Source organism: Caloenas nicobarica, chromosome 12 (genome assembly GCF_036013445.1).
Source record: "Caloenas nicobarica isolate bCalNic1 chromosome 12, bCalNic1.hap1, whole genome shotgun sequence".
NCBI lineage: Eukaryota > Metazoa > Chordata > Aves > Columbiformes > Columbidae > Caloenas > Caloenas nicobarica.
This window is the reverse complement of record NC_088256.1, coordinates 15,944,503-15,966,384: the sequence shown is the minus strand read 5'-3', so window position 1 is coordinate 15,966,384 and position 21,882 is coordinate 15,944,503. Positions and strand designations below refer to the sequence as shown.

The 21,882-nt window shown below is 41.6% G+C and overlaps 1 protein-coding gene across 6 annotated transcripts in view; it reads right to left on the bottom strand.

The window, feature by feature from the left end:
• LOC135993471 (integrator complex subunit 6-like) overlaps positions 1-21,405 on the bottom strand; it is a 38,810-nt gene extending 17,405 nt beyond the window's left edge. For 4 of the 6 annotated variants that reach the window (XM_065643365.1, XM_065643366.1, XM_065643367.1 and 1 more), the window contains exons 1-6: positions 21,146-21,405; positions 20,987-21,064; positions 3,077-3,226; positions 2,272-2,361; positions 1,786-1,969; positions 699-827 (exon numbers count right to left, since the gene is read on the bottom strand). In XM_065643365.1, coding sequence (XP_065499437.1) covers positions 699-827; positions 1,786-1,969; positions 2,272-2,361; positions 3,077-3,226; positions 20,987-21,064; positions 21,146-21,256 — 742 coding nt within the window. In that variant the 5' untranslated portion in view covers positions 21,257-21,405. The remainder of the gene's footprint in view (positions 1-698; positions 828-1,785; positions 1,970-2,271; positions 2,362-3,076; positions 3,227-20,986; positions 21,065-21,145) is intronic. The other 2 variants (XR_010606876.1, XR_010606877.1) reach the window with 1 other exon arrangement.
• Positions 21,406-21,882: the final 477 nt, after the last annotated feature.

Below are 21,882 nucleotides of genomic sequence, written 5' to 3'. Positions count from 1 at the left end.
CTAAATATGAACTGATCAGCTCTCTCCCCTTCCTTTCAGCCATGAATTTCGGCAAATGTGAAAAACTGCTCCACATCAAGAGTGCATCTTCCCTGTTATGCACTTACAGCTAGCAAAACAATTCCTTGTTCTTTGCACACAATTTTTCACTTACACCTGAGAACGTCCAACTGAAACTTCCTGTGTTGTCATCAATTAGCAGAATGAAAATGTACAGACGATTAAGCATTGAGATTAGAGAGGTTGAAGTGTTTAAATAAACTAGTCCTGGATTTAATTATTTTAAAACCAAGTTTTGACAACACTAATTCAAACTTCACTACTTCCTGCAAACATTCACTTTCCTCAGCCCCCCAAAAAGGCAGAGCTAGCAAGCAGGCAGATCATCCATACAAATATGTGCAAACTACCACTTGTAAAAATACAACAAAGACTGATCATAAACATAAAACTACTCGAAAGCTATGAACAGCACACCTGTTATGATTTGGGGCATTTAAACAGATACTAGAGCACCATCACTGAAGCACATAAGCTTTACAGCTTGTTTTGTTAGAATATATTAGGCACTCAATGCATCCTGTACACCACAGTGAAAAGCTGGCAAGAACACCAAAGACACTTAAAGACATTTGCATGCATACAAAACATTTCTTCTTGAATATTGGGGGGGGGGAAAAACACAACAGTTACTGTACCTTCTCCAATAGGAGCTGGATCTGGTCCTGACTTTTCAAAGTTAATAACAACTCCACTTTGGACTTTTTGAACTAGAGATTCTAAACATTGATTCAACATTCTTTGTGTCCGAACGCAGTAAGAACGACCTATTCAAGAGATAAATCACACAGGGAAAATATGAGAGCAAGTTTGGAGTAATCTTAATTATCAAAGGTGTTTTATTACTTAAGTCACACTGCCAAATCTTCCGGTCTTATTCAAAACACCAAACTTTGTACAAGTTTATGTAAAAAGAAAAATACTTCTCAAATGCAATACAAAAAACCAAAACCAAACAAAACAAACAAAAAAACCCCATCAAAAACCTAAACAAAACACCACACCAATCTGCTGAGCTTTTACTCGTTAGTAAAAAAAGCCATTAAGGCTAAATCAGGCTGGTCCAAGTTCATAAAGGCCCTTGAGAACGTTTGATTTCACCAAAACAATGTAGTTTATCTGCTTTTGTCTACCCAAACCTTACCAACTCCTGTACACACCTGAACTTCGCCCTCCCACACAACACTTTTTTCAAAAATTAAACAAAAAAGTTCTGATCAACATCCCACAGGACAGGCTTCAGAATTAGTTCTTTTAAGATTCCATTTAGCTTATTAGCCCTGCAGTAGAACTAACTACCTGTCCTACTCAATTCAACATTTAAATTTAAAAAAAAAAAAAAAAAAAAATCTCATGACTGAGCAAAGCGAACCTCTGGAAGGACAATCTAAGAAATTTTTCAATCCATCTTACTGGTGTATTAAGAACATGCTTTCCACCTTCAAGATCTGAAATAGGAATATTGTTTTATTCTGAAGTTTTCCTTCAGCACAAAAAGCACCCCACAGATTCAAACACACACACCAATTCAGATGGAGAAAAAAGCAAGAGGTGAAGTTGAATCAAAAGGAAAAGAAATATTTTAAGCACAAAAAGCACCACACAGATTCACACACACACCCCAATTCAGATGGAGAAAAAAGCAAGAGGTGAAGTTGAATCAAAAGGAAAAGAAATATTTTAAGGCAAATGCCAAATGTGAACCCATCAGTAACATCCAGTTACCTCCTGTAACTTCACACATCTGTGTGATGGCGGATTCATCAGTGGGCACACTCCCGAGCTGCTCTGGCTCAGCAGCTGCAGCTCCTGGCAAACGCAGCACCAGAGCGAACAGCCTTTGATCCCAACGAAATGGTTCTTTGGTTAGTTCACTTCCAGGCAAAGGAGAATTCAAAGGAAGATGAAGCTAGTCAAAAAAGATTTAAGAACATCTTCAAGTATTTGACAAACCATCTAAAAACATAATATCCAAATTCATTCGCAACTCTGCAAAGGACCCCATTTCTCTCCTATCCACTAATTTATAGTCTGAAAACCCATATATAGGCTATGAATTTAGGGGTAGGGCAATGACAGTATAGCTAGTTTCTGTTCTCTATAAAACAGGTTAATGAAGCAGAAGTACTATTAGCAGGAAAAAAACATCTTTATTTCAGCATAGCATCAACTTGCAAGATCATAACTTGAAAGAATTTATTGCAAGTTTACCTCCTCTTGAACTCCAGCGGTATTTGTCAGTTTGTTTCCGTCTGTGATAGTAATCAAAATAGATGGCTCCAAAAAGAATGGATTCCTTCCCTAGAAACAAAAGCACAGGAACGCCAAGAGTAACCTTAACACTCAGTTACAGGCTTATATTTTTGTCATTATAAAATAAACAGCAAGATGAGCAATCTTTCAAAATAATCCTGTCATTTTCTTTCAGTAGGTGTGGAGCCATACAGAACCACACAAGGTACGCTACTCTGGGCATTCACACACACCCTAAAAACATTTTTAGAATTACTAGTCTTTTTTCCTCCAGTAATGGTGCAAAACCCCTCTAGCCCACAAAAGCAGTACGTAAATTGGTAATAATACAAAAAATTCAGAATTTCATGACAACAGCAGGGCAAGAAACAGAGTGCTTTTAACTGGGTCCTTCAAATGTGGAAGAGGGGAAGTCAGGATGCTCACTACAGACACCACAAAACTGCAAAGCAGATTCGCTGCCATCCATCGTATATACTCCCATACAGCAACTGTGTGTCTATGGTCAGGGTCGTTCATAGGACTGCTTCCTTTGTAGCCCAATAAGGGAAAAAGTGCTAGTATATTCCAGGGTATGTTCAGTACACGTAATAAGAAAGACAAAAAAAATTTCACAGTTCGATTTTTAACACACAGCTATCCAACATTTGAAAAAAACAGGAAAAAAAACCACAAAACCAAACCTGAACCACCAAAATCCCTCCCTATAGTTTCAAAAGACACAGAAAAATAAAAGAGAGAAGACTATAAACAGATTTGTTACCTGTCCATAGTTGTCTATTCCAGACACTAATCTATTGAGATTTAACAAGTCAAACGATGACCTGAGTGCCTGACCAAGGGTTGTTAGTCCTGAAGCCTGAAGATTTTTCAGTTCATTCATAAACGTTGCATGGTTTTCCTTCCATCCAGCCTGTTACATAAAACAAAAAAAGCTTATTAGTTATTTTAGCAAGAATCTGCAATCGACTGTAAGTTGTCATTGATCTCTTCTCACCAAAAATTACATTATATTCCTGATCAATAGATACACTGCATCACTTACATGCTACACACACCTAATCCATGTAGGCACAACTTGATGTGAAACATACCGTTAAGCCGACAACAGGAGACTCACAAAACACACTGTCCAGCATTTGAAAAAAATTTGCAAATACCCATCGCTTATCATAAAAACTGCTGTAGACATGATGCAATTAATAGAAGGATTTGGATTTAGCATGTGAATATTTTATTAGACAAAACTGTCAAATTTAGAAATCAGAAATGCAGCTGCCAAAGTAACAGCAATAATAAAATCAAGATACAAGCAGCATAATGGTACTGCTTCTTCTGACCTATACCCATTCCCCTCCATAAACTGAGACTGGAAGGAAAGAAAGGATGCACTTGCAACGTGTACTAACACAGCAGTTAAAAACCTAGCAGCAACAGTTAAAAAGAAGAAAAATAAAGATGCAATAGTAAGAGTGACTACCATCTTTGCTCCCTGGTCATAACCTCCCCTTCTCACAATTGCCCCAAGCAGGAAGCATGCAAGCATATCAATTTAGTAGGGGGAAAAAAAAAATATACCATAATCAGCTATTTTTAATAGTACATGACTCTTGCTCAACTTTTCCATTTTTCTTGTACTTCCTCCCAGCCCAGCCCTCCCCAGCTCAGTTCATGCCTTTTATTAAACTATCAAGCACCCTCTGTTACTGCTGCATTACAAAGCCCTCCTTGGTACTTCATGCCAGCCCTCTAACTACCCTCTTCTGTCCTTTACTGCCCAACATACAGCTTTCCATGGAGCAGCTGCAAACATCCCACAGAACACAGAACCAAATCACTGTTCAGTATCACCACCTGAAATTTTGGAGGCCTTGGAAAAAATGAGATTGTATCTCTGCTGAGTTCTCAGGCCTAAGTTAAGAGGGTTTCCTTTCCGAATGAGGAATTATCATACGGAGATACAACAAAAACACTTTTTGGTCAAGTTTAGCTCCCTGAACCAGTTCTTCAAGCTTTAGAGAAGTACATGGGAGACAGAAAACCTTGCAATCAAGCAAAGAAAGAACAGACTTTCAGCCAAACTGGCCCAGCTTTATCATCAAACCGCACTTGAAGCTCAAAGGAACAGTCCAGTTGGATCAGCTGGGTAATTCTCAATAAAACACCATCAACACCCACTCCTAACCACAGCTTAAAATACAGCATCTCATCGGCTCAGCCACAGCAATTCCTCACACATACTCGCAGCCCAAGGCAGGAATAAAGTGCAATCACGGGGTCACTGCTTTGGAGGAAGAGTGACTTAGTTAATGATCATTTTTTTCTGAGTAAGAGAACACCAAATCCCTACAAGAAGATCTGCGTTATCCTAAAAAAAGTTTGTCTTAAAACGATTTAAGTGAACAATTATAAAAATCTTTTTACATGAATCCTATGAAACCTCAGATGTCGGTGAAACTGCTTCATTTTGTCTGGTAAAAACACCTGTCAAACTGAGTCCAGCTCCTCGGGAACTGCCAGGCTGTAGTTGAGAAAGTGTTTTCCAAAGACTGCTCTTTGAGTTACTTTGTTGCAAAAGCACATGTGGGAATAAAACATTTACAAAGGAAACACTATTCTCAGATTACAACTCTTGATTTGAGCTCTAATGAATTTAAGAGTATTTCTTTGTAAAATAAACAGTAACATTCTTCACTGATATTTGGAGATGCTGCTGTTTTCCCATTCTGAAAACGTTTGCTTGGCTTTCAACTCCTACTGTGTTTGATGCAGCTGTAATGTGGTCAACTGCCTACAAAATACAAAAATATGAAATACAAATACAAAATATACAAAATGCCTTTTTTCCCCATGCATAACCAAATAATCTGAAGGTACAAGGAGCAGCTGATCACCACTGGTTTGCCTTCTAAGAAAATTATTTTTCATCTTACAGCCTCTCACAGGATCTTTTAAATAAAAAGAGTAATACCGAAGAACTTCTCATTAAGAGAACAAGGGCAGCAAATGCAAGATTTCCTAATTCCATATCCAATTTTAAATAAATGTCTGATTAGTTAATGTACCACATTCTCTACCTTATCTACTTCAAAACAAGCTTCCTGAATCAAAACCACCAGAATTAATAACAAGGTCTACTTCTGTAAAATGTTTTTTCCAGAAAAACTCAAGCCAATGTATATAATTAAAAATGTATTTCAGGGACAGAAACTCAAGCACCAAAGAAATCTGCATATTCTCCTCTCCATATATACAGCAAGATCATTCTCAGGGCAATAAAAGAGTCAAGTACGTAACACACAGCATATGCATAATGAGTTCAACAAAGCACTTTAAAGCGATTAAATAATAATCCTTCCTAAATTCAAAATACTGCAAACTAATGCTGCTTAGAAAAAGTACTGCTTTTATGTAGCACTACTTCCATTTGCCAGCAGAAACACTAAGACCAAAAAACCACCAACCAAAAAACCAAACCCCCACAACATTAGAGTGTCAAACACAAACATATTTGACAAAAAAATCTGTATTCTCTCTAAGTCAGTAATTATGAAGTCAAAACTAAACATTATTTTAGTTGTTTACGAGCCAGTCCTAACACTGAGAGGAATTCCTCATCATCTTCAATGTTACATTCCTGCTTTTATGTGCAGAATTTATTAATAGCAATCTGAGCAGCCTTTACCTTGCCACTATGTTACCAGCTTCTCCTTTGATAATTTACCTGAACAAAAAATTTTAGCCTGTACACACGTACCAAAAGACTTTCAAAGATAGCTGGGGAGAAAAAAGAAGTACTATAAGCAAAAAATTTCACCTTGCTGATGCCAAGAACAGGCAAAACTGCAGTGTCATTTAGGCGGTTGTGTTGACAACTGCAAGCTTTGGATATCATCCTACAAAACCCTGAGCTTTGGAAGCAGCATCCCACCTTCCAGCTCCTGGCTTCAGCCTTTGCAAGTAAATCACACACACAAAAAATAACGTACTTAGAAAGTAACATGTTTTTCTGATGACTTAGTTTTGGGACAAATCCATGCCCTGCTCTATTTCACCATAAAACTAGAGAAGCATTTCAGCTGCTTCAAGAAGCGGGTAAGGTCAAAATAGATTATTTTGGCAGTAGACAGGCCCAGATGATCTAGAATTCAGACAAATGCCAAGGTGAAAAACCTAGTGGAGAAGAGAAGGTCTTATTTACACCAACCAGAACTAACTGAAGATCAAAAGGAACTGAGTTGAGCAGCAAAAGAAAATCTCGTTCAGAATCAGTAGCTTAAAAAGACCTTCAAGACTTAAGAGAAGCAACAGAAGGACATTCCAGTTGCAAGAGGCCAGAAAGAAAATCTTGTAAAATGCTCTAGTGGAGGAAAAAAAAAAAAAAGGAAAAAAAAAATTTCAAACCCCCCACACACACTACCTTTATCACACAAAAGACAGAAATATCAAAGTACAAGTAAAACATTACCAAGTTTTGAATATGTGTACACATATGTGTTGTAATCTCAGCTACACTGGCCTGTCACATTTACTGTATTTTTTTTTTCTTAAACAACATTTTTAGGCAGCATGGTTGCTTTCAATTATTTTTAGCCCCATTTAGTCAGCCTACAGGGGCAGACCCAGAGACTGGGCATAAGAGCACAATTGCAGCTCCAAAGCAATCCCTCCCCATCTCGCCAGCCCCATGAAATCCAGGGAGCCGGTGCTTTTGAGGCTGCAAGTCTTCATCTTTAGTGCTTCTACAGGCCATGCCAAAAGACAGAACTGGAGAGTTTATTGTTCACTGGATTGCTTTCAGATCTGACTCAAAAATTTAACATAACTAAAAATAATCTTCCAAGTAAAAAGACCATTTGCAACCTAGTACGCCAATCACAACAGTCTGTGTTAGAGTAAGCACTCAATATTTATTTAAACATACAGATTTTTAGAGCTTTGCTAATGTTTCCCTAGAAAGAAGAATTGGATTTTTAGATATTACAACTTGTTTGAAGTATTTAGGTTTCTCAATAATTCAAGCTATCATTAAATGCATCCACCTTAGGAAAACAGAGACTAGCTCAGGATAACATGCATGTGGCATATTGGGTTGTCAGTGACATCCGTTTGGAAAAAATAAGGTAAGAAAAAAATCCAGCTGTTGAAATCTGAAACCGTTCCTGCTGTGGAATTTATGAGTACTGTCTGAAGACAGTGAAACCAACAGAGCATTTTGACTTCCAAACCATCAGAATGGTTAATTTTTAAGTTACCTTTCTGTTCACTGGTAACTGTACACGTGATCACCATTCAAATCTGTTCATGTCTGAGAACGGAGCAGATATTTCTTTTGAACACTCTATAGTGCCAGAGGCTGCTTCTCAAATACCAAATTATCTTCGCCTTTTTGTCATCTCCTGAACACAGCCCCAGCATTTCTCAGTGGGTTCTGCAGCATTGAATATCCTCCCCTGTAACCAAGAGCTTCCCTGCCCCAGCTTCAGCAACTCTGGAATAGAAATTCTAGCAGAGAGACTAATGTTGGTCAACCCAGTTTTGCTATGAGAAAACTTAGCAAAGGGGGAGAGGAGAAAAGGTCCTGGTAGCATGTGCCCTAACGCTGCTTCTCGGTACAGAAGAGTCAATGCCTACACTACCCCCGCCCCCAGTTTTTATTTGATGTTCAGGGATGTACTACCTAGAAACAGTGCACAGTAGAAGAAAGGTACTGACTACGCTATAAACATTGTACATATTTTTATTTAACATTTAAAAGTCCTAAAATAAGTCAACACCACACAACCTGCATCACCTCCTAATTTCATCCTCACAAGGGTTTCTCTGCACTGTGCAAATGGGGCAGAAAGAACAGCTCTAAGAGACGCTTACAGACATTGACTCCCCTCCAAACTCTCATGAATGCCATTTTTGAGGCAACAGAGCTCTCAGGTTCTATCTGTACCTTGGCAGCAGAATAACTCCTCTCTCATTTCAGTACCTGTGTGCTCTAGTTACTTTTATGCAACATCCCAGTGCTGTCACTGCACAATATCAAACAGCCCTTAGTGAAGAAACTCACAAGATCAATTCTTTTCTGTTCTTGGCACAGGACAGCATCACAACACCCACCTCTTGGATACGAGATTAGCATCCCTCCAGCACAGAATGATACTGGCATGCAGGCCTGAAATCAGCTTATCATCAGGGCAGGGCTGAACACAATGAGCCAGCGTGGGTCCAAGCTCTGCTGGCCTGGACCTGGAGGAGCAGCGAGTGCTGCTGGAGGTACATCAGCACATCTTCCTGCTCTCACGCAAAGCTCATGGGGAGAGGAGGAAGGTTTGATGGGACCAAGCCAGCTGTGTGCAATTGCTATCACTGTGTTAGGCTCTCCAGCACACAGTAAATCATTTATTATTTTTATTCGTTGCTCTTCCAGTCTCCCCTTGCCTTAGATAAGGGTTTGAAACACAGCTGCTACCCCTTATCCTTTGCTGTAACAAAGTAAGATTCTAGGGCAAGGATGGATGAGAAGACAAATACATCTCGGTTAACAAGCCACGGGAGCCTATCTTTAGCTTTTTACATGTAAATCTGGTTTTGCAAAGCAGAACAGGGAACAGAATTCCAGGGTAAAGCTTAGACATGATGCTACTGCAGGCACAAGAGAAGCAAGGCTGGGTTGCTCAAGCAGGTATACATCGCTGTTTACCAAGACCAGCCTAACAAAAACCCACCTTCTCAGTTCTCATCTGAGGAATATTTTAATGGATAGTAAATTCACAAGTTTAAACTACTTCCTCAATAAGCCCAGAGTATTAAAGTACAACGAAGACTCTGCGAGAGCATCACTTGGTCCTCCTTATATTAGAGCTAGTGCGCAGCAGGTTAGCGTTTTAAGGCTAAAGTGTTGTGAATAGTGAGCCAATTGTTTCTTCCTGTCAGGTTATTTCTGCTGGTTTTGTAGGACACTCAAACCAAAACCTAGGAGTCACGTACTTCTTTAAATCCAGTGTCCTTTCATACACTTTATTTTTTTAAAGAACACTTGTTCAAGTCCCAGTCAAATAAAAATATAGTCATAGAAGTTTAATATAGGTAAAACATCTCAAAGAGAACAATGGAGAAGCATAAACTGCTTTAATACCTCTTTAGGAAAAAATACATCTTTAGGAAAAAAAAAAAAAAAGACACTGGAGTAGATGATTCCTTTAATCCCACTCAACTGAGACATTTTGACACCAGATTTTTTTACCAGAAACTGTCACTCTGCTTGGCCTCCATCTCCATCCATTTCCAGGCACCACCATCCTTCTCTTCTCTCCAGCTCTGGGACAGACTATGCACTTTGATAAAAAACAGTTTCTCTTCCCCTCACTCAAATTATTTTTTCGTACACAACTAGAAACGGCTTTAGTGCAAGGAAGAACATGTCATGTGGTTCATTGTCCTTTTAAGATGACTTCAACATTAAACAAGATCTAGAAATGCTTTTCCATCAACAAGAATTCAAGATGTTTATAGAACAACTCGTATTAATATTTAACCATAGTATCCATGGAAAACACTAATAGAGAGGCTCTTAGGCTCCAGTTACAAAATGAGTACTGGGGCCTTCTGTTAATGTGGGCATTTAGCAGCACCTTCACCTGTTAGAAATGTCAAACAGAGATGCTCAAAGCTGAAATTATTCTTGGAATCAAGGGATAATAATAATGCCAAGAAAAAAATTAAAAGCCTACACTACCTTTTATTTATTACCTGCTGCTCCTGCTTTAATTCATCTCTGGATTTAGCTTTTTGGTCAACAATATTTCATGTGTTTTGACAGTTACACTCGTGACACTTTTTGCTGCACAAGGATGAAAAGACTACACATGAAGAAAGGAAAGCATAAAAACCAGAGAGATCATAGTATCACCTTGTTTAAAAAAGCACTGTTATTTAAATAAAGGAACATTATCCAGTTAAAAAAGGAGTATTTCTGAAAAAACACTCCATCAGCTAGGCTATTTCAGCACAGAGTTGAACTAGACCTGCGTTTCACACAATAGCTTAATGGAGAGGAAACACAGATGTAATCATACTATTTGCAGCTCTAGTACAGTAAGCTAAACAAGAGGCTATGTGCTTCTGTTCAGCAGCATAGCAGTCATTTTAGAAATACCATTATAGGTGCATTTAAAACAAACATTGTAGAGAGGGCAACAGCTGAAACATGGAGGTTTCAATCACAAATCTACATTTACCCATAGCACCCATTGCTCTTCCAGACTATCGAACACACCTTCAATGCCAGTCAGCCCCCAGCTCTGACCTCCTGGCCCTTCCTGCCCCTAGCATGGCTGGAAAAGTCACAAGGAATAAAGGGAATAGCTAAGAGGTTTGCAGAGTGTGTGTAATCAGTCCTTCAAGGGATTCTTCATGGCACCTTTTTGGAAATCAAGTGGAAGAAAATTACTGATGATCCTCTAGGTTGACAGCCCAGAGGTGAGACAACACAACACGATGCTTATTTTGAGAACTGTCACGTTCCTCCCCTCTCCTTCCAACAGCACGTCACAGAACTCGCCCAGCACACCAGGGCACTACATGTATTGCAAGTTTACTTTGAGTCTCAGGAAGGGAACAAATCCAGAGGAGGTCTTCTAATCAACAACTCTTTTCACATCTGAAATGCTATCCAAGGGATTGCTGGGGAAAACAGAGTACTTTAGATCAAAATTAAATTAATATACTTACTGAAGGAAGATAAATTGATAAACTTCAACTAACTAGTCTAGCAAATAATGTCAACTTCAAGTCTCATTAAAAAAATTATTTTTTGCTGTAATTTTTATTTTAGAGGAGAGTAAGTCCCAGCTTTCCTCTCAAGCCCTGCAATTCAAAGTAACCATCTGTCCTGGTTTTGTTAAAAACAAGTTTCTCTTTCAGTGAATTTCCCTGTCAGCTAAAGTCATCTTACTACTGCAGTTTTCCTGAAAGTTAGGTACATGTTTTGGTAGACATAGCAATGGAATGCAAGGTCATTGATAACGATGCATCCCGCGAGATGTGCAAGCAGGAGGTGAACTGTAAATTGACCAACTAAAGTATTCCAACCCATTCACGTCATACTTCATATAAAAGTGGGAGATCACGAGGATCTCGTCCCTCTTTCCTTATGGCCGACATTGGGAGAGGACCTTGCGAGTTGTCCCTGCGAACTGAGGCCTAGTGACAGACTGAATCCAGTTCCAGTTGGCTGCAGAGTCCAGTCCAGGACTTCGGGTGCCGGCCCCACATCTGCCAGAGCAGCTGCCGGGACTTTCAAGATTGGTTTTGTATATTTTGTATTATTTTCTCTATTTTTATTAGTATCATTAGTAAAACATTTTTCATTTTTTCCAACTCTCTTCTCTCTGTCCTTCTTTCCCTCCCAATCGCCTGTCCTTAGTGGGAAGGGGGGAGAGGGAGGGGCTGAAGGAGAAAGCGGGGGAGAGGAGGTTAACAATACATCTGCCACAGTTTATTGTCACCCCGCAATCAAACCACGACACCATCTCAGGTCCAGCTTTAGTGACTAACCTGAGACACTGGCTGTCTCGCAGCACCCTGCGCCTTGCCCGGCATCCCGCTGAGGATCCCAGTGCCCAGCAGGTCATGCCCAGCAGATCATTCCCAGCCCTCCCCAGCCCGCACCCTCAGGATGCCTGGCAGCAGCTAAAGGCACCAAGTGTTCTGCCTCAACAGATGCGGATTTTCCCACAATGCAGAGTTGAACTTCTCCCCCCCACACCCCGCCCTAAAAACCTACTAGCTCTACCACTAACATGCTATGAAGACCAATACTAATGCATTATTCTCACTTATAAGCAGAGCATAGCAACACCAGCTTAACCATGCCATAGATCTGTTTTCAGTCAATTTAGTTGTTCAGCAACATCCATCTTATGAAGATTTGTAGGTTTTTTAATACTATTTTTACACTTTTAAGAGTTTAAAAGCATCTTTGAAAAGACAGTCAAATCAACAATCATCTTCCACTTCAAAAAGCAAGATCAAGGAGTTCTGAAGCATCTGCTTGGTAGCCCAGAACAACATTTAACATATCTAGTGCTGCTTTTCCTGGAGAGCTTGCCTAGGAGCCCAAGCAAAGAATCACTGTAACTGGGTAAAATGTGAGATTGGCCCTTTAGTTAGAAAATAATACAGGGCAGGGATGGTGGGGGGAGTGGAAGAAACTTACTTATCTGGTAACAAGTAGTTTAAGTTTCAGAGATACTTGTAAATGCCAGATCTTACACCAAAAGAAACCTTGTCTTTCAAATACTATGCAGCGTGAATACACAGATCAATACAAGTCTATGGGCAGATTCTGATCTGCACGATAATCAAGTCTCATTACAAGAATGTACTTTTTCACAGGCACCTGACTAAAACCTTAACCCTAAAATATGCAGCTTACAGCTGAAGTAGATTACTACACAACTACTTTATGACTTTTCCAAAATTAGCAAGGAAAATGCAAAGCAAAAAGATTCCTTTAAATTACTACATGCTATACTTTTTTTGGAGACAGGGGGATAGAAGCACAAAGAGTTACCTATTGAGTGTCACACTGTAAGGATAAAGTTTAAGAAGGAAGAAAAAATTCCAAGACTCGAAATGTACAAAATTGAATTACTTAAATAACAATCTGCATTTAAAATTCAGAACAGCAGCAATTGTTCTTTCCATTGATGCTTTGTAGCCTACATTATTAAATAAAATCAGTGATAGAAACATTCAAAATATAGAAAGTGAAGAAGAGAATCATTAAGGACTGGAGACATCCAGAATCTTCTCACAGGGCCCTCAGACTCACATGGCTCCCCCATAAGACAAGTCGCACGGTACAGAAACTACTTTTTCCCCCCATTTTATTCCAACTGTCTGAAATACGAAAACACAGCAGGAGAGAGCACTAAGTTTTGTCTTTTCGTGTTCACAATAAGTTCAGAACATCATTCTTGCACCATTGCTGCAAACCACAGTTCTTTCTGGCAAGCTTTTTTGAAAAATATACAAGGGTGAATTGTAGAAGTGTCTGCAACCTTAATTACCATTTTCTATTGTTACAGTGTGAGAGAATCAGCATTTAATACCACATTAGGTTTTCTTTAAGTCTAAAAAGAACAAATGCCTATTTTCAAGATATCATGGAAGTATTTTGTGCATATTTTTAGGTACACCACAAAGCCATGTTACAAGGTTCTTCTATAAGTATCAACAAAAAAGAAATATTTTTTGAAACCTCACATGTGAAACTCAAATACTAACAGCGCAAAAAGGGAGGAGGCAGCCGACAAAGATTACACGTGGCAGGAACCACCAACCCCACAAAGCCCTTTTTTCTCACAGATCTCACAACAAAAGCACAACTAGAGAGATCCAACTCAACTGTCTGATTACACTTTTTGGGCTTCTATTTTTAAAATAAAAGTGACCTTTGCACTGAGGATGAGTTAAGCCTCTTACTGCAAACATATCTACTTTTGTCTAGTTTATCCTGTAGTCTTAAGGGCTTACATCTTTGAATGTGTCCAAGAACAAATAAAGAACCAAATAAAAAGAGGAAAAAATAAATTGCTACAGTGGCTATGAACAACAGATTTTGGTTTCCATTCAAAGCATCTGGCATCTCCTCAATAGCAACCCACTTCAGATAAAAAAGCAAGCTTTCAGTTTGCAAATTCCTGTAGAAACAGAACTGGTTAAAATATTTTCATTAAGAATTAACCTAGCAACACAGACTCTCCCCTCCTGTGAAAGCAGGTAGCAGCTGAAAGCACAAGTTCAAGTATTTAACTAACTTCCGAAAGTAATTATAAAAATGACAGCCAAGCAGAGTTCAGTCCATCAGATCTACCAAGGAGTAGTTATTTCTGAACTGCCCTTCCATTTAAAATCAATTCCTTTCAAAAACTTAATCACCTTCTTCTTGCATGAACTTGAACATTTACAAGAGACCTCAATTTCAGAATGGACCAACCTATTTTAGAAAAATTAATCACATTGATTATTACTGCTTTGTTTGGGCTTTTTTGTTTTGTGGTTTGTTGTTGCTTTTGTTTGTTTTGTTTTTTAAGGCAACAGTACATTACTATGCACAAAGTTCCTTAGCATAGTGCTTTCTCCTTGTCACACCAGTTCCTGCAAAAGATGTTCACTACAACTCACAAAAGGCAGACAGCAAGAAACAGTCACTCAGGACAGGGAGAAAGAAGTAAGACTAGCACGCTTACACACGTTTACAAGCATTTTAACATGCTTTACACTACTCAATGTTGTGTCTCAAGAAAGGGAATGTGCTTTTTAAAGGATGCTCTCTATTCAAACCCATTTAGTACCTTTATAAGCTAAAAGGAGCAACAATACTTTATTGCATGCTTGCTACAGAGATGTCAACTGATAATTTGTAAGTTTCTAGTAAAAGAGATTTTTAGATTTTTAATTTTTTTTTAGATTTTGAGACACACACAGTGCAGTATAAAAAAAATACAGCCCTACCAGTTGCACCAACAAGAACCTTTTAACTGTCTTTGGGCTTACTTGCCCAATTCCAAAAGAGATGCTTAATTTAAAAAAAAAAAGTACCTTTTTGCATGCATGCACGCAGAGCACACATCACATCCCTCATTCAAAGACTTAAGTGATAAGGCAGTTAAATAGAAAGATGCAGGGGATTCTCAAACAATATTACGTGGATTTTGTTCTGTCCTCAAAAAGAACTAGACAATCAGGATTAGCATGAGTGCTCTTTAAACAATTAAGTGACCTCTGTTTCTTAAATTCTTTGTGTTTAACAGAGGAAGGGCAATTGTTGGCTTTAACCTGCCAGTCACTTATGCTCAAAGTCAGCCTTCTGAAAATACACAAATTCCATGACAGGACCCAAAGCAAGCACAGTGGAATATGTATTACAAGACCAGAGGAGAGCTCTGCTTAGTACTTCACAGGCAATGGAAGATGTTGGTGTTCAGAAATAACAATATTGCTATGACTGACTCAAAATGTGTAGGGTGGTAAAATATGAATGGCTATCTCTGTCAGACAAATACAGAATATAGTCTCCTGAATTAGTTACCAAGAGCAGACACTGCATATCCTACCTACATTTCATCTAGTTCCTCAGTACTATATTCTGCATTTTTTTTTACCCTTCCAATAATGCTTGGCTAGTAGGTTCAGTAAGTTCGTACATTATTTACAGCATATCTGGAGAGAAAGATAGACCTCTCCCATTTAGCTCAGTTTTCTTTCCCTTTTGCATCCCTCCGGTATCAGCTTCCCCCTGCCCCTGCAGCTGCTATCAGCCTTGCACCAAGCAGTTCTGCCTCCAGACCTCACTACCAACTTGTAAACCTCCAGCCGTATTTCCAGCTGCTCATATAATACATCTTTTTCCACAGCGCAGGTCAGACCACCAAGTACTTGCATTTGCCAGAAAACAGACCTTTAACATGTATAACTGATGGCTTTTGGTGTCTCAAGGTTCCCGTAAAAGCCTACTCAATTTAAGATTATTCTGTGGATTTGCTACAAGTTAGCTTCCTAGGTGTTCCTCTGGTTTTCTTCCTTGACAGAAGTTAAAATGCAAGCAAATGCGTTTCCCATCACCTCAGGCAGCTTTCTTGAAGACTTGCCTCATACCCGACAGGTTTCACAGCTGGGTTTCTCTTCCTCCTTGCAGCTCAGGGTCAGGAGCTCTCACTGCATTTCTTCCAGAAACAGACAAGTAGATCTGACATCTCTGTTTTGCAGCACAGCCTTTCCATTTGCCACCCCCCTTTGCAGAGTCAGTGGTTCTTGGTTACATTCTACACCAGCACAGCTTCTATGTGAAAGCAGAATTTTAAAATGCATGCAAAAACTTTTGTGCAATTGAAAAAATGAGATAGCGAAGTTAGTCTCTCTGAGTCTGACCTTATGAACTCCCAGTTTTGAAGCACTATTTTAGTACAGTTTAGTTTATGAACACGTTATTTACAAACAGTGAGTACTCTTTGATAGACACTTAAGAGCCTTCTATAAATTCCTATTACAGCCTCTAAGGTACCCCAATCCAACACAAAAACCAAAGGTCATCAAGCTCGACCCCTTACGAGAATTTCAGGGAAAAAGAAGAGGTTGCTCAGAGTCCATCGCCAAGCGCTGCTCCCACAAGAGAGTCCTTTAGCACCAAACCACGTTCAGACCAGCAGGGAACAGCAGCAGAACTGGACGGCATCCTGTCTATCACTCCCAGTTTGCATTTCTCAAACAGCAAAGCGTTTCACATACATTGTATGTATTAAGGATTTTGAGCTACTTCTCAGGCAGCTACATACATATTTCTGCACTCTAATTCAGGAAGCCTATTTTTGTAGTGCAGTCACACCGATTCTTGAATTCAGTATAACACATAACAGAAAGAGGAAAATATACATTTCAGATTGGGCAGAGTAAATATAAGTTCTTGTAACCGGATCATTCATGAAGGTCATACTACAGAGGCTCATGAGCATGTAAAACAAAAGCCATGTTTCTATGACCCTATCACAAATAATATTCCTCAAGCACTGATGAAAGGCCACATCACTGCCAGCAGCCAGGCAGCAGTCACAAGGGAATAGGGCAGTCCAGTTAATCAATAACCTCACCTAAAACCACCATTGGTTTTTTTTTCTGGGCCTCAACAAATCCACAAGTAGACCACAGACTGCAGAATGTGAGGCTTATCAAAAATCAAGAATGGAAAAAAAAAAAAAAAATAGGAGCTAAACTTTGCCTTTTTTTTTTTTTTTTTTTTTTTTTAGGTAGAGACTTTGCTACAAGCTCCATTTACAGAGAAGTCTCTAGGTAGGTCTTGCAGAAACCTTCCTCTCTCTTTTCTGCACCACTGCAAAGAAGGAAATGCTTGGGAGAAGGGGACAGGCGAGAGGACTCCTCTCTTTTCCCCATATTCTTACTCTAGCACCACTGCTTCAGGAAAAAACAAAACCACAAGTCTTGGAGGTACCGCAACACCAGGTCAAAGCACAGATTGGGATGGAGCAAGGCCCAAGTTCTAACAACCCATTAATATAATGTCTTCAAAACAAGAACACAGCAGGTGAAATGGGAGAGTAAATTCTTTCAATACCTAAATTTAAGCACTAGCATTTTAATTGTAATAAGACACCTGCCACATGCTGCTGATTACAAAGGGGGTTTACTACACATGTCATCAGCTTCCCAACCGTGCCAAATACCCCAAATCAGAATGGACTGGCTCACTTCAGTGTTGCTAACATGCCACTAACCTGAGACGGACTCACTTCACAGCATCCTATTACAATTTTAGTCTAAAAACAGCGGAGGAAAAGCACACTATAAACATAAGCTTGAACATTCATTCTTCATGAAGTAACATGCTGGTTTTCCCTTCCTACTCCATAAAATGAGAGTCTGACCCAACATTCAACAGAACTTACAAGTATTGTTCCATTGACCTATACAGGATGACATTGTCAGACAACACAGGTTTATACATTTCACAACATGCTTTTAAAATATTAAATATTCGTCTCTTATTGGAGAATATTTTGGAAGCGAAGTAAGAGTTGTAAACAGCTGCATCATAATTACTGTCACAAATCACCATCTATACATTACGTAAGGAACAGGAGCAAGCAGCTGACAAGGTTCGAGAGGCGTTTTCTGCAGGAAAGGAGCTGAGGTTCCTGCTGTCCCCCCCTCCCAGGACAGCCCCCTGCCTCCTCTTCAGACACATGCCGTTGCAGAGCCACACAAACTCTGAGACTAAATAATCCTGTTTTTAGAAGCAGCACAGAGCTATGAACAATTAAAAACAGGAGCAACAGGGAGAGGAGCCACACATCTTGTAAATGTCAAAAACTATACCGAAGACAGTTCCAAAAACGACATCTCTCACAAATTTTAACAAATCATTTGTGTAATACCAGGATCTTTTCACTTAGCAGAATACCACTGTGTGTGTGATGTTTTCTTGAGGTATGCTTTGTTCATCAACAGTGAACCAGCGCTGTTGATTTAAAATACTTTAAGGCTACAGGTAAACAAATTCTGAAACAAACAAACCAAAGGTGCTCATCTCAGTCACCCCTACTCCAAGCTGCAGTTCCCCTAATGCCGCTACCTCCTGGGTGGTCTCAACTCCACAAGACTATTTCCCTCAATTGCTTCACTGGTAACATTAAGAACTACCTGTGAGATTATAGAATTTAATTAATGTAAAGCAAAGGAAACAAGATAGAGCAGCCACTAACCAAAACCGATCACTACTGCGCATACTCGGACAGCAGACTTGCGAAATACATTTACTTGTAAACTTCGGTTTCTCCTTCTCTAAATCAAAAGATATAAAGTATCTAACTACAGCACCACTAGCAAAGAAACTACATTTTATTTCTTTTACAAGCATGTTTTGTAAGACATACAGCTTTCTGGTCTAGGCCAGAAAGCTTTCCTGGCATAACTATGGTTGTTAGAAAACACAACAGTGGCATCATAAATACCAGTAAAAGGTCTTGACAAAATGTCTTCAGATGGGAGAAGAATCATGTTCTTGCTGTGAGGTTTTCTCGAGTAAGAGACAGGATGACAGCCTAACCATACTAATTTATGCCATGAATTCTTTACGTAGTAGTTAAAGTTGTGATCATAATTATTATAAACATGTATTTATTGGATCTGCAGCCTGTTCCTACATAAGTTACTAAGCTTTGAAAAAATATTTTAAGATTGTTTAAAGGTCCAATCTAAAAATCAGTATGCTAAAGGTAGAAAAATAAATTCCTAAGAACATATATTAGCACATTACACAAATAATACTTTTTTTTTTCCTCTCCTTGGCTATTTATTGTACGTCAAATACAATTCAATACTACGATGGGTATCACACAGTCCCATTTATTTCAATTACTGTTTACTAAAACTGGGAACACATCAGACACTCATTAGCACATTAGGATGTACACGAGATGCTCATTAAACATAAGGATCTTCTTCATCACATCCGAGTATATATGTGGTAATAAGCTGTAGCATTACCACACAGATCTCCAGCGGGAAAGTCATTTTTTTTATTAAATCACCAGTATGTTCACTGCTACTGCAGTGGAAAGGTTTCTTCCTCAAACTTAAAAGGTCTACTTGTAAAATACCTGACACACAACTAGGAGAAAAAACGTTTAACATAATAAATCTCCAGTTAACAGTGGCATAACAAAGACCTGTTTTTTGCATCCAGCAACAAACATGGATGGGTTTCTGTAACTCAAAAAGGATGGTTTCAACTCACTGAAACAGGATGACTTCTGCCCCTTCTTCCGAGGAAATGAAAGGTGCAATAACAAACAAAAAATACTGACTCACTAAATCACTGCTCTCATTTCACAAAGCAGGCTGTACTTTTTAGCTATGTAAATGTATAGCTGATGAAAGGAGCCAAGATTCATAGCTCTTGATGATTAGGTTTCTTCATTATCAAAGATGTGAGCAGACAGCATCAGTGAACACAATTATTTTTACAACTTCTCTTCAAAAAGTTTCTGTTGGGGGATCTAGAGAGGGCTCTCTCTTTTTCTGTGGGATGACCAGCAACGAATTTTTATATGAACCTTTTTGGCCTTTATAGTATGGGTCTAAGCCCCAAGAGTTATGATAACTACTATATTAGTCATTGCAGATACCGTCCTAATCCAGGACTATTCAGGAGGATTCTAATGCTCCCATAGCAATGATGTTTTCTGCTGCATTTGAACATTTTTAAATTAAATTAGACCTTTCTATTAGCAAGTCGAAGGCTACAGCTTAAGGGACACAGAGCCCCGATTTTTCTTCCTCTTGCCATAAAACCTCGTGGTGCAGCCGACATGATAAATGGCATGGCCCTACTTGCCTCAACCTTGAGGAACGTGAAAAGAGGGACAAGAGGAGGCAGCCGGGCAGACTCCACGTCCAGCTCACCACAGCCCTGTATGTAGATGTCTACCCGAGTCGCAATGACCGGCACCTTACTCAAAACCGGTGCGGGTTACAATGCACAGACGGAGAAAGGAGTGGGGGGGAACCCCCAACACCCACACTTGCTGCTTCTTCTTGCCTCGCAGAGGCGGGTAACAGCCCTCGGCGCCTCCGTCCCAAAAAACACAGCCGTGCTGGGGGCGGCGGGGAGGCTGCCGGGGGCTCCGCCGCCTCCCCTGCCCCCGCCGCCGGGCGGGCGCTGCCTGCCGCCCCAGCCCCGTGTTCCCGCAGCCCGTCCGGGACACGACCTCCGCTGACGGGGGGTAAAACGGCAGCGACAGGCGCCGGGACCCGCGCCCGAGGGCTGAGGCCGAGGCGCAGCCCCCGCCGGAGCCGCCGCCTCACGGGAGGCGGGCGAGCAACGGGCCGGGAGGCGGAGCGCGGCCGGCCGCCCGCCCCCCTCGGCACGCCGGGGCGGTGAATCACGCTCCCGACCGTCTCCTCCTCCCCCCTCCTCCATCTCAGCAGCGCCCTCAGCCTCTCTCCTCCATACAAAAGCAAAATGTCCGCCATCTTCACAGGCTGCTGCTGCCGCCGCCGGGCCGGACGGGGCTGCGCCGCCACCACGCCAAGGGCGGCCCCGCGGCGGAGCCGGGGCGGCCGCGGGGGGCCCGGGGCGGCCGCGGGGGGGGGTTATTACCTTGATGCAGTAGGGCGGCTCGTCGAAGGTAACCAGCATGTACCTGTCGCCGCGGCTGGCCGGGTCCCGGGCCCGCAGCTGCGGAGAGAGCGGAGACAAGCGGCGTGAGCGGGCGAAGGGGGCGGGCGGGGCGGCGGCCCCCCCGGGCCCCGCACTCACCTTCATGAAGATCTCCACAGCGCCCTTGGCAATGTCCAGGTAGCTGGTGCCTAGATACGCCCGCTGGTTCATGGAGGCGGACGTGTCTATGAGGAAGAGGAGGATCGGCATGGTCCAGGCAGAGCCCCGGCCCGCCGGGCACCCTGCGGGGAGGAGGGAGGGTGGGGGAGCGGCTCACTCACTCCCCCTGCCCGGCCGCCCGTCCGCCCGCTCCGGCCGCTGCGGCTGGTTACTGAGCTGCCTGTGTTCGCCGAGACTCAACTTCTCTTCCCTGAGCCTCCACCAGCACCATGTGACCAGCGCGCACGCCATTGGCTGCCAATTATACCCATATTTGCATATTCATGGTGGAAGGGGGGGACGCGGGAGGTGCCGCCGCCGGACCCCTCCGCGCGCGCGCCGCACCTGTCGTCCCGCTCCGCCCCGCCGCGGGGTTCCCCGCCCCTCGCCCCAGGGGCCACCCCGCCCCGGGGCCGCCTCACGGAGCGCGTCCCGCCCCGCGGAGCCGCCTCACGGAGCGCGTCCCGCCGCTGCGGCCTCTCCCCGCGGCTGAGTCACCACACGGCAGCGGGGCGCGCAGGTCCCCCCGGGCCGAGTCGCTGCCTCACACCTGCCCGCCGCGGCCTACCCCGAGCGCGGCCCGGCCGCAGTGCCCGCACGGCCCGGGACGACTGAGGGGAGCAATAGGCTGGCCCCGGGGAACCGAGCACAGCAGCTCAGCTAACCACCCGGCCACA